The sequence below is a fragment of the Diplotaxodon limnothrissa genome, linkage group LG19 (assembly GCF_057381915.1).
Source record: "Diplotaxodon limnothrissa isolate DT_005_m linkage group LG19, D_limnothrissa_male_GT1.1, whole genome shotgun sequence".
Classification (NCBI taxonomy): domain Eukaryota; kingdom Metazoa; phylum Chordata; class Actinopteri; order Cichliformes; family Cichlidae; genus Diplotaxodon; species Diplotaxodon limnothrissa.
In genome coordinates, this window is record NC_140614.1 from 11864034 (window position 1) to 11877646 (window position 13613).

At 43.0% G+C, this 13613-nt stretch overlaps 1 protein-coding gene across 2 annotated transcripts in view; it reads right to left on the bottom strand.

The window, feature by feature from the left end:
- LOC146611832 (palmitoyltransferase ZDHHC14-like) overlaps positions 1-13613 on the bottom strand; it is a 58106-nt gene that overhangs the window by 24731 nt on the left and 19762 nt on the right. For both annotated transcript variants that reach the window (XM_085343583.1, XM_085343582.1), the window contains exon 3: positions 11853-12013. In XM_085343583.1, the coding sequence (XP_085199709.1) occupies positions 11853-12013 (161 nt within the window). The remainder of the gene's footprint in view (positions 1-11852; positions 12014-13613) is intronic.

Here is a 13613-nt window from a genome sequence, read left to right on the forward strand (position 1 = left end):
AAATACACAAACAATACACACATGCTTTCAACTGTGTAATTTAAGTGATGTAGGTAGCTCTGTTTTGAAGTTCAGTTAACACTAGAAATGTGTTTTGGAGTTTGTACGTGCTTTGTCTCTAGGGGCCACCACATATATTTTTATATAAACATATATAAATAAAACCACTTTTTTTAACATTAGTAATTCCTTTTGTGCATAATTGTATATTATTGTTAATAATAAATTAATTAGAGCAACAAAACAACCTGAAGAGCCGGTTCGGAGCCGAAAGAGCCGGTTCTCTAAAAAGAGCCAGAAATCCCATCACTACGATAGAATATGGGTAAAACGCGTATGTGCAGTGCCTTTGTTTTCATACACACATGGCGGAAAAGCATGGCGGCGACGGAGAATGACAAGGGCGAAACCGGATCGTTGAATGAAACTGATGAACCAGAACTGGTTTGTAAAAATGCTGCAGCTTCAGTGGTGTGGAACTGGTTTAGCTTTCGTCCGTCAGATACACAACAAAGCACTATTTTTGGTAGAGCATGCTAGCGGGCCGTCGTTATTACCGTGCTTTTCAGAAAATACGGCACACTTAAAAATCAATCCTTTGATTTTCTGTAAAGTCGACAGTGCCCCTTATAATCCCGTGTGCCTTATGTATGAATTCTGGTTGTGTTTACTGACCTCGAAATGGTTTTATGTACACGGCGCTCGAAAATCTGTCAAAATGTTTTAGTCCGACTTTGCTAAGCTACGAAGCCGCACCGCTTGATGGATTGTCGGAGCATTACGGCTATCGTAGGCGGAGCGATACGTGCTGTGCTTCAACATACCGTAATATTACCGTATTGTGTGTGTATAAGCTCTTTTTAAGTGTTGTGGATATTATACATTGTTATGCTGAGGATATGTCGGCCAGTTTCCACTGGAAATGTCTTTTGGTTAAACTGTCAGCAAGGAATTTGCATTTGCACTGTTACATTTGTATATTACTTTAATGCACATAATACAGCTGCTTGTTGAAGTGAAAATATATTGAAAGAGGTTTATTGCACTAATAAAGTTGTGGAGTAAAGTATTTTGTCTTGTGTCAATTATATTGTTATCGCAAATTTTCAAAAATGTATCGTGATAAATATTTTTGGCCATATCGCTCTGCTCTACCTGGCACAGCACCTAGCTCAGCAGTCGACACCCCCGGCAAAATCTATTCTGACCCCTGAACCTGGAACATCAGGCACTAAGAAATACTCCAAGTGTTACAGTTTTTTCTTTAATTATTTTCTTGCTCAGGTTTCCTGATGTGATTTCCTGTGCTCTGTAAAGTACTGTCAGCTACTGTGACAGTTTTGAAAAGTGCCATAAAATAAAGTTTTATCCTTCTTCATGTTTTCACACAGATGCCAATCTACTCACCGCCCGGCCTTAATCGCCACTATTACTGCAAATCGACAGCATGCACACCTTAAGCAGCCCATCAACATTCAGTGCACGCTACACTCAAAGCAGCTTTTCTGCTGAACAAAGCCGTTCTTACACTCGGCCGACGGGGCAGCCGAAGCTTAGCCTTACATCAGTGTCTAGTGGGAGATCCCTCAGAGAGATAGGCCGGGTCCAAGAGCTTGAAGCGAGATAATAAGGCAGACTGGAAAGTGATGTAACACAACACACAAGCATGCACACGTACACAGTGTGTGCCCACTTACACCCTCACACTCAAAGTTAAATGAGGATTCAATGTCAGCCAAACTGGGCTTGGTGCTGCCTGCTGAGGTATAAAGAGAATCTAATCGCCATCGTGTTGTGTACACGCAAGAGGAATCTGCACAAGGTCTGCTGGAAAACAACTCCGGTACAAAACACACACACACACACACACACACACACACACACACACACACACACACACACACACACACACACACACACCTCTTTAACTGAAAGCCAAAATTTAAAACTAAAACCAGGTGCAGCACAGAACTAAGAAATACAAAGGTGCAAATAAAACAATGATATAACCCGTTCAAATAGCAAAAACAGGCTTGTCTCAGCAGTATTAAAACACAAAGCTCTTTTTAAAAACATTTGCATCTGTTTGCTATGAGTTTTATAGCAAACGAGTTAAAAACAACAATCCAGTGCAGAACAGAGTCTGTGATCAGTTTCTAAAGGATCAGTATCAGCTGGTGTTAAATATTTGGTCTAACTACAGCCTAACACTTGATTTTATTATGAAACAGCTGCTGGTATGATGGCCGCTGCCATTGTTGTGGTCACCGCGCACACCGAGGTAGGACCAGCGCTTTGTTTCCATTTAACCAAAAAGCAGTTCTGGAACATTCAAGCACGCTGTGGTGATCCTGGTTTGACTTCATCAAGCTAAATAATGATAATAGTAACGGTTAAGATTTGTGTATGTAATATCCAAGTTTGACATTTTTGCTTTTATGAAGCTTTGATGATTTATTTTCACACAGTCTCTGTACTTCAGTCAGTTATAAAAAGACTCTTCAGTGCAGCTACTCTGGACTTTGTGAAGTTCACCTTCTGCACATCAAGTCAAACTGTCATGTCAGACAGTTAAAACCGAGTGGATATTTTTCAAAATGGAACTCCTTTAAAAACAGCCTCACACATAATAATTTAGTAATTACACTTTCCACCTTCATCCAAAGCAGCAAAGCGTCAGTTCAGGACTGACAAAATGACACAAAGTTTGTCGAGTGCATTTCAAACCTAACATCCAGCTCCTTTCCTGGAACATCTGCTTATTTTTGTTTGCCACACCAATCTGCTTTTACTCAGGCTTCATACAGGGAGTGCAGAATTCTTAGGCAAATGAGTATTTTGCCCACATCATCCTCTTCATGCATGTTGTCTTACTCCAAGCTGTATAGGCTCGAAAGCCTACTACCAATTAAGCATATTAGGTGATGTGCATCTCTGTAATGAGAAGGGGGGTGGTCTAATGACATCAACACCCTATATCAGGTGTGCATCAGGTGTGCATTAGGCAACTTCCTTTCCTTTTTGCCAAAGGAAAGGAAGTTGCCTAATAATTCTGCACAGTAATAGTCACCTGCACACACAGATATCCCCCTAAAATAGCTAAAACTAAAAAAAAACCTAAAAACTACTTCCAAAAACATTCAGCTTTGATATTAATGAGTTTTTTGGGTTCATTGAGAACATGGTTGTTCAATAATAAAATTATTCCTCAAAAATACAACTTGCCTAATAATTCTGCACTCCCTGTATGTGTGTGTGTAATACAACTGCTGTGGTCTCTGTTCAGGGAACTGAACTCCATGTTCCATGTTCTTTAACAACTTTTCAGAGTGGATTCTTTCGTCAAAGCTCGGTCTAGAACAATCCAAACTGTTTGCCAGAATGAGAGGTTGACGTGCATGCAGCCTTTCACAGTCACACCTATGATATCTTAGCTAATCTGGGAGGAACAGAGACCACCTACACAGACCCGTGGAGAGCATACTTGTGTGGGTCTAAGACTGTTAGTCTTCTAGACTATGTACTGTGTCTCCGAGGTAAACTAAGAAAGACCATGAAGACTCGATTCTGCAGAGATGTGACCTCTGCCTGTGTGAGATATGACAACTAGGAAGGAGACTGCTGCTGCTTCACCGAGGACTCCTGACCGGAGAACAACGAGACCACCGGGAAAGACCAGGCAAAGACTAGTGCTAAAGTCATTCTTAGGCACGTGGTCCGGCCTGCACAGTGTATCTAAGGGGACAGGGTCAATCCAGGCCAGTGTAACGGCTCCACGCCAAGTTTGTTTGTCACTGTCTGTTATTTCTCTTTTCTCCTGTGAGCTTCAGTGAAACAGCTCTACAGTGACGGCTCTATTTGTGTGCACTCCTTTGTTAGAGTCCCCTGCAGCTCTGTCATCGACTCATCTCTTTCTCCTCACGTCCACGTCACTGTAGATCTGCGAACGAGCCATCAGCAGCCTCGACACAGAGGAGACAAAGACTAGAGAAGATGGCGGTTTTACATCAGCCCCAGTGAAACGACTCCACAGCACACTTGATCATGACACAAACTGTCAAGGGTTTGGATGAACCTGTGTGTTTGTTACATAACACTGCCCTGGGTCTTTGCACGCAGATGCCACATGTAGAAACCGTCACTTCAGACGACATTTAAACACAGGCAGCACCTGTGGCTCACACCTTTGGTCAGTTCTGTTTCTTCCCAATTAGCCGTCTGCACACCTTCCCATGCCTCCGAACAGTTTCTCTGTGTCTCGGTGTGATGATGAACCCTGTTGAGCTTTTCTTTCTTTGATGACGTCCCTCCTTTATCAGGAGATCCATGTAAAAGTAATTCACAGATGCTGAAGTGAAGCTTTGTAACAGAGCCTCTTTCCACTAGCTGCAAACCTTATTACTTATGAGGCCAATAACAATGAAGTCAAACACAAATGTGATCGAGGGCGCTCGCCACCAATGAGCAGAGGGAGGTGAAGCGTGCGGCGGCTTAAGTCTGAGCGTGAATGATGAGAAGACCGTAATTTAAAACAAGGTATTATTCATTCATCCTTGAGACGGGGCAGACGTGTCAGCAATACTGCAGGCAGACGTGGGGTATTTTGAAATTCAAAGAGCCAACCAGGCTTCGGGATGAATTAAACTAGCTCCCAATACAGCAGGTCACTGCGAGAGCATCTCTGATCTCTTCCTAAAGCCTCTGGTGTATTCTGGCTCATTTATCCCCACTTTTTACATTTGGCGAGTTAGCGGTCAAGACTGGGTCAGCATCGACACTGCTCTGTGGACTTCACCATCTATGACCAAACAAATTCAAATCAGTTCCAGCTTTTAGTGGCATTTAACGGTGCAATGGCCAGGATTGAAGGGCCAAATACGCCAGAAGGGAAGAGACGAGCCGTGTCAGACATCTTATGATGCTCAAGAAGCAGCTCGTGATCATAAAAATCATTTCAGGGATAAAAGCTCTTATTTGTGGTGCAGTCTCAAAATTTGCTACCAGCCAAAATACATGAAATGCTCTCAGCAGACCTAAGAGGTGTTAAAAATCCGACGAGCATGTTTGCAGTGTCTTATCACTGCAGGCAAAGGAAGCTGTATCTAATGTGATTAAGCTGGCTCTCTTCATAGAGAACGGCTCGAGTTAGTCTCTCTCTGGTAATGGGGTGTGTGTTTGAGCTTGCCATCTAAATCAAGGTTTTGCCAAAGGCGCAGGCAAAGAATAAACACAAAGTAATTAAAAGCAGGGTGCAAGTCAGAAGAGACTTGAGAGCAGAGTATAATGTGGGTTTGGTGATAAGATTACAGGAAACGTGTTTAATAACTGCAGAACACTTTAGGCCTGTTGTGCTATTACAAACAGTCGTAGTGGACTACTACAGGGTGTGAGCCGTCAACCTCAAAGCATAAAGCTTCAACCTAAGAACATAAAGTGTAAAAATAGAAACAACACAGCACAGTGGAGAAACAGGAGGCACCTCAGCTTTGACTAAAATCGAGTGAACCAATTTGAAATGATAAGTGTTGGATATTTCCCTATGAAGGATCGCGGGCGGATAAAACTGTGTCATCTGCATAACAGCGACACTGACTACTGAAGGATAAAACGAGCTGTGAAATGTGTATCAAGAATAGGGATGGGTACCGGTATCGGTTCTGACATAAACGGTAGTAACCAGACCAAAAAGCAGCGCACATTTCGGTGCTTTTTTTTTTTTTTCCTGAGCTGTGATACACTTTAGATTCTAGCCAATCATTTTACGTTTCCGTAGGATAACAGGATAGTAGGCGGGCCCAGGTACGTACGTTCTTTTAGAGCTAGGGCTGGGCGATATATCAAAAATTTATCGTTACCGAAATTTATGACTCTCATCGACGTCATTTTGCCCATGTCGGTAAATTCGGTATTTAAAAAAAAAAGAAAAGGCATGTGCAGGTTGGCGATGTTCATGTCCCTTTAAGACGCTGTGCTACATTACAGACTTAACGGGGTGGAGTCACATGACTCTACTACCTGTAACAAGACGAGACACGGGTGAACAAATGGAGGACGATTTAAATGTTGAAGCAGCAGCGACGGAGGTAGAGCTGGTGGAGGAGGAAGAGGAGATGGTTGTTTTTTGTGTCCCGTTTGGATCTTTAGCCATCAGAATTGTTGTCTTAAGGCCAAGAAAGATGCCAAGCGGATTTATTTTACCAAGTGGATCATCATGGCCTTGCCATATTGGTCCATTTGATTGACCTTTATTATAATTATGAATTTATTTTATTTTCAGTTGCTACAAACGGGACAGACATGACTGGGGGATAGGACAGGGAGAAAGAATGAAAGAAAGAGAGGGAGAGAAAGAAAACCAAAGGGGAGAAGAGACAGTGAGAAGGGGGGGGGAAGAAAGAGAAGAAAGAAAAAAGAAAAAAAAACACCTGGGTCACCTGTATGGAGAAAAAAAAAAACAGAAGAGAAAGCAAACAACAAAGAGCAACATAATAAAAAAAAAAAAGAGGACATGGTTGTTAACAAAAAAAATGCATCATCAATCGTTTGGCAACATTTTGGATTCAACAAGGATGATATTGATCAAAAAATTGTTAAATGTAAACTCTGCAAAAAGACTGTTGCGTCAAGTCAAGGTAACACAAGTTCAGTTCAGTTAATAAATCTTAACCACTAAAAGTACTTACTACTATTGTCTTCATTTATTTTCAGTGACATTTTACAGTCCTTTAAAGTGGTAATAATATAATTGCAATGAATAGGTCTAGGGGGAATAATATTATCAAAATAACTGGAGGAACTATGCTGCCTGCCACAGCCCCATCAAAAGAAAAAGAAAAAAAAAACGTTTGTTTTTTTTTTTGGCACTTGGGGTGGTTATCGTCCATTTATCGTTATCGAGGTTAACTGCTCAATTTATCGTGATATTGATTTTAGGCCATATCGCCCAGCCCTATTTAGAGCAGAGCTACAGATTACAAAGTCTGGCTGTACTTCACTGCAAAAGATGCAAACTCAGCAGCCTGCAACAAGTGCTTTAAGCTGATACTGTGATACTGTCAAAGGAGGCAACACCTCAAATCCGATGAAACACCTGGCGACGCATAGCGTTTTGTTTTTTTTTTAAAGCCGAGAAATGCGGCGTATTTGATAGCTTGCTGCGAGACCTCACACTGAGCGCATCTACTGCGGGTGTGGTGCCTGTTATCGGACCCGGAGTTAGCAACATCCCCCAAAAACACGAAGAGTAGAGTCCTGGCCCCTAGCCCTGCCAGTGTAGCAGAAATGATGACTGATGATGATGGCAGCAGTAGCAGCCGTTCTTCTCTGCGTGAGTAGCTTAATGTTGTTCGTGTGTAATTTACATTGAGTAGGCTAACCACGTTATTACATTAATGCATGTAAGGTGAACTAGCAAACATCATCATAGTTACATGCGGCTGTCTTCTTGTTTGATGGCAGATACTCCCTTCACCCTGGCCAAAAAGGCTAAAATGACCAAAGAAAAAGTGGAAAACAGCTAAACATGAGAGGTTTTTGGACAAAGTTTGTGTTTTTTCCATTGTTTAAGCACTGCTTCCAGCCAAGAGTGATACCATATATGCCCCATAGCTGCAGAAAAGGCTAACATTGTTATCTTTTCACAAAAAACAGCTGAACATGAGAGGTTTTTGGATCAATTTTATGTTCTCCATTCTTTAAGCACCGGTTTGAGCACCGTTTAAGCACCGGCACCGTTTCAAAAGTACCGGTTTGGCACCGGTATCGGATAAACCTATACGATACCCATCCCTAATCAAGAACAAAAGGACCTAGAATGGATCCTTGAGGGATCCCGCCTTTAGTGGAACATTTATAACTTCATCCATTAAACTGAGCACAATTCGGTTTTCTGAGTGCTTTCAAACTTTTTTCTTCTCCTGTATAATCAATTAGTCAATCAGACACGAGGAACATCACAGGACCATACACAGAGAGATATATGTACAGCGATAAGGAAAATAAATCATGTATTTCATGTGGTTCTACCTTCAAACACCCAGCGATGAAAAGACTAAATGTGGCTGTATCCCCTACTGATGTCCCCATCCTTCCTCCAGCAGTCCACGCTTTAAGCCTTCCAAAATCTATTTCCTCTGCTGGCCTTGAGTCTGGCTGGTAGCTTTGGAAAAACAGCGAGGCTGTCCTGACATTCACCAACTGGCCTGGACCACATTAAGTGGGAAAAAGGAAACCGGCAGCTCTGACCATCCTTCCCTCTGATTAATGCTTCAGAGAGTCTTTCGGATTTGGCATGTGATAGCTGAACTGATGCCAGCCCGTCTAGTCCTGACATATTGGGCAGGCAGGCAGACATGCACACACGTCAAATGTAGCAAACTGAAGAGAAATCAGCTCTTGTCTCAAGTTCAAGTTGAGATAAACAACAAGCTGTGCTGCCTTTCCTGACCTCAGACGTCCTCCTCCAATGATTAACTGCACTAAGCAGAGTGACAGGACAGTGAGAATGTGGATCACAAAAACTGCATTATGTCTCATAACTCTCAAATGTCTGCTTGTCCAAACATGCCGCATATTTGATTCAGGAATTTAGGCAAAACTCCAGGCCGACCACTCTGAATATCCGCTCACGACGATGGCATCACAGGTCGAGCATCAGCATCGTGAATGCAGGGATGCTGAGAGGCCTCGTACCGTACACACATCTGCCCCTCTGGTGTTGAGCCAACCGATCAATAAGAGCGGTGTCATTTTTGACCCTTGCAGTACTTTAACCTGAAAACATCATTATTTATGTATGAGGTAAGGGATTTATGGCGCTATATGCAATCAGAACACAAAACATGCAATGCATTCAAAATTTCCTGAAATATCTAGTTCTGATTTATATTTCCGTTAACACAATTCGTTTTAGCTTTGGTTACTTTAGTGCTCAACACCATCACCTTGTTTTACCTGGGATTCTCTCTCTCTCTCTCTCTCACACACACACACACACACACACACACACACACACACACACACACACACACGTGTCCATTTCCAAAAACATCTCAATTTCTGCTCATTCATAAAACTGAGTCAGCGCCGTTTGCAGAGGTTTGATTTCATGTATCCTAAAGCAGCGTAGTACTGTGGATACTGAACATAAATGTAGTAAATGGTTAAAAAAAGAAATAAGGGTGGATGTAGAGTTGGCTGTAGTAATGCTATAGGAAAAAAAAGAAACCAAAGCAGCACCTGAGCACATGGGAAACAGGCCTGGAGCGGAGCAGAGACATTACATTATGGCAGCGCATGTGAAGTTCCCCCTGCTCACAAAGCTGCTTCGCTATTATGAATATCTGCACAGTTACATAAGCACATATTAGGTTTGAAATAAAATAAAAAAAAGAAGAGAGATGAGAGCCGTCTGAATCAGAAGATATAGCTGCCAGGAGTGAGTTGTGTTGCAAGTAAGAGAGGAGGAACTGAAGAAGGAGCGCACGACAAAAGCATGGCTGTGGAAATTCACTGACACCTGAAAACTAGACAAAAATGGTTTTGTTTTTTTGCTTTTTAAATCTCTCTTAAATCCCAGCTGTGAAGATGAGAGTGCCTGAAAGAGACGGGCACATGCTGGGCTAGTTGTTGCTGGGACTTGAAAGGGATGATCAAGTTAAGAGCTAACACATGTGGCTGCTAATGTCTTGCATATCAAGCTTCCACGCCATCGCCAGAACCAAAAAAAGAACTGTGAGAGCATGCACCCAGGAGGAGGAGATGATAGTGTTTGAATGGAAAAAGTAACAGGAGGCGTGAGAAGAGACAGGAGCTCTATGGAAAACACATTTGAACAAAGTTTTTACCACGTATGAAGCGTGTGCATGTGTGTGAGACCCTCATGCCATTACAGGTGAGGTTCTTTCAAATTGCACATAATAAGATCTACAATGGTACCAATAATTAGGCAGCCTATTAATCTACTGTCATGCAGAGGATTGGATGGAATATAGACTACAATCCTGGAACGTAAAAATTAAGGTGAACACTCTCGTGGCACAGCAATCTTAATATACACCCATAGGTTACCTTAGTGAATGACCGAAAGACATTTCGGCTAATGATTCTCATGTCTGTCGTTTTTTCACTTGGGACCCGCGTAGAGATTTGACTGTAATATTGTTTGAACCTATCCTAATTCATGCAAATCCTGCATCTACAGGTTACAAAGAAGAGTTAAATATGATGGGAATGAATACCAAAACAAAAAAAAATTATCGTATGCTGCTTCATGCCTCTAACCATTTCACAACCTGTGCACAAAGAATCAGCCAGACATCAATCATCAGTCTGTGAGTAAGAGGTTCCAGTTTGGAGACCGCCTGCTTGGAAATGCACAGCACAAAAGCCAGTTGGGTGGGGGTAGAGGGGGTAAAGAGGTATTTGGGTCAACATTTTTCATATTTTCGGCCTTTCATTTGTTTATCCTCTGGAATACCAACATAACATACTTCTGCACAACTCTTTCTCAGCCCCGCCGCTCCGAGCTCTCTGTACTGTACCTTCCCTCCAAAAGCTTTTAAGTCTCCTAATGAGATTAATTAAGCCGGTCCAGAGTTTGTTTAATGAGGCCCTAGTGGCCTGAAGCACGGAAAAAGACCCATGGCTGGGAAACGGGAGCTTTGCATTCCAAATACAAAACAAAAAAAGAAAAGAAAAACAGCAGAACTTTAAAGAAGGCTTTAAAAATAGGCTTTGCAAAGTTAAACCATCAGTTAAGTGGTGGTAATCCATTTAGCTACAGAGCAGCTGGACACATTTACAGATCAGTGAGTCAGTGACTAAAATGGATACAGTTTCCAGTGCAAATTCCAGTCTGGAGGACCCTTGATTGTTTCCTTTCCTTCTCTGAATGAAGCCTCAGGAAGCAGACTACACTCCCACCATCGTTGGACAAGTTTAGTGACTTCCATCAATCTTTGTCTAATTCACTTCTGATCAGGTCAGTTGCCTCCCTTTACATTTTGCTTGGATCAAGCTACAAAGCACAACTTCAGCAGCTCTAATTTAAATAAAAAGAATTAATTTCAGTGACTTCAGAGCTTGCCATCACCTTTGATGTGTAATCAAACGTTTGCTACTGCCACCAAGTCTCTCAGATGGGAGAAGCAGCACTTTTAGGCGTGCTCACAGCGAAGTGGGCCTTCATTTTTAACTGCTGTCCACGTTTCTCAACATTGCCAGCAGCCTCCTAGCACTAGCTTGTAGTAATGCACTCGTACATGCATCGCCTCAGTATCTGTGCACCGATACGACATTACGCACGCGGGGTTTTTTTCCCGCATATCAGCTGATTTTGCAGTTTGCTTTGGTGACAAAATAGAATCAAACAGCAGGAAAAAAAACACTCAGTGACACAGCAACAAATTTCATTAACAGGTCCACATCTCAAAATAATCTTGGCTGTTTTTTGACTCATGCTTGTGCTCTGCTGCCAGTAATTCACTTACCTCATATCAAGTATCTCCTAATGCATCAACAGTCTTATCTTTCATATGACAAATTAGATTTGGAACTTATCAAAAGATAATTTATGAGTAAGCGTTACATCAAAGCCCATTTGGTTAAAGTAGCGCCAAGAACTCATCTCATCCTGGATGTAAAGTGCTGTTACAGTCAGTCGGAGCTGGATTCCCGAAAACAAACACTACACACACAGAATGCTCATGAGCCACGTGCTCATGTACCTATAATCTAATCAAATAATAACTAAACAGTGTGATGTGATCAATATAGGTCTCCCTTTATTGTAGCACAAAAATGCAAACTTCAGTTCAGTAACAGGTTTTGATCCCAGTGTTTTGGGGGTTTACCTATCTGCCTCTCCAGGTCGGCGGCCTCGTCTGGGCTGGCCCTGGGCAGCACTCCGGGGTCACTGAAGCTTGTTCTCAGGAGCGTCCCCAGCACAAACAGAAACAGCACACCTCCTATGACCGGGATGACTGGAGTCAACTGCTGCGCCAGGAACGGACAACTGTAGGACAAGGAGAGGCGATGAGGAAAAGATGAGCAACAATGACGGCAGAAACGCAGTCTTGGTGTAACACTGGACAAACGCCGGCAGGCTGCCTAGCTCGATTTAATCGTTAGCACATAACGGACACCAGCGGAGACGAGCGCGGAAACTGATGAAGTGGAAACACCAAACTCTCGCTGCTTAATGACCAGTAAGTGGATATGACCGCTTAATAGACCGACACACATGTAAGAGTCAGTCCCCTGTGTTTTAATCTGCTTTAATGAGACAAACTCACATAATCCCATTAAACATCCAACAGCGCAGGTGGTTATTACAGTAATCACATTTAGGTCCCACAGAGGCAGGACACAGGCTGCTACATCCCATTTCATCTGTTACACTGTGGTCTGCTGGATCAGATTTGAGGTCCGCAAAGAGGAACTACTCCAGACAAGGACGGCTGAAGGAACATGTGGCAGCCGTATGCTGTGAGGGATGTTGCTGAGGAATGCAGAGCAGCACTGCCACACTGGCAGGACTGAGCACATGCCGCCGACATGTTATGCAGTTTATGGAAACAGCAAACCATGCAGCGTGCATGTTTTTTCCCCCGTTATCTTTTACTCGCTGTGTGATGTCACTCACCAGTTTTGTGCTCTGTATTTTGAACACATTTTTGGGTAACTGAGCTGTACCCATAAACTTCATGGGCCACTAAGTAAGCACACACACCAGCGAATCAGTAAACATGGTTTTTCATGCTGTACTATGCAGCTCGACTCGTCTTGGAACCAGCCTCGAGCGGCCAGCAGAGAAAGTGCAGATGTTTAGCATCGGCTTCTTTTTCCAGCTCAGGTTGGTTTTATCACGCTGGTCTTCAGATGAAGCACCTTAGGGGTATGATATGTGCCAACACCAGTTAATCTGGAAGAAGGGCGACCGTGGCTCAGGGGGTTGGGAATCGCATCTGTAACCGGAAGGTCGCTGGTTCGATCCCTGGGCTCTCTGTCCTGGTCATTGTGTCCTTGGGCAAGACACTTTACCCTACTTGCCTACTGGTGTTGGCCAGAGGGGCCGATGGCGCGATATGGCAGCCTCGCTTCTGTCAGTCTGCCCCAGGGCAGCTGTGGCTACAACTGTAGCTGCCTCCACCAGTGTGTGAATGTGAGAGTGAATAAATAGTGGTATTGTAAAGCGCTTTGGGTGCCTTGAAAAGCGCTATATAAATCCAATCCATTATTATTATTATTATTAATCTGCTGAACTGGGCCATATTTAGATTTGCCATGCTGGGTTCTTCTAACGATAGTGGTCTGAGTAGACGCACATTTGAACTGGGATCCAGCGTCTTCTGTCCTCTCATAAGAAAAGAGTGTAGAAGTTACACATCCTGCCGCCATCAGTTCATTTTGGTGTGAAGTTAAAAATAAAATCTAGATAAGAGGCTCTGTGAGATGAATACCAAGTAAAAGATTTTATGACTCAGAAAGACTGAAGCTGACCTGAGCTGTACCCTGGCTGAGTGCAGACAGTCCAGTCCTGCTGCTCTCTGCATCCACAGCGACACAGAGCTCAGCAGAAAACTCTCGACTGTCAGTGGGAGGCTGCAGACGGC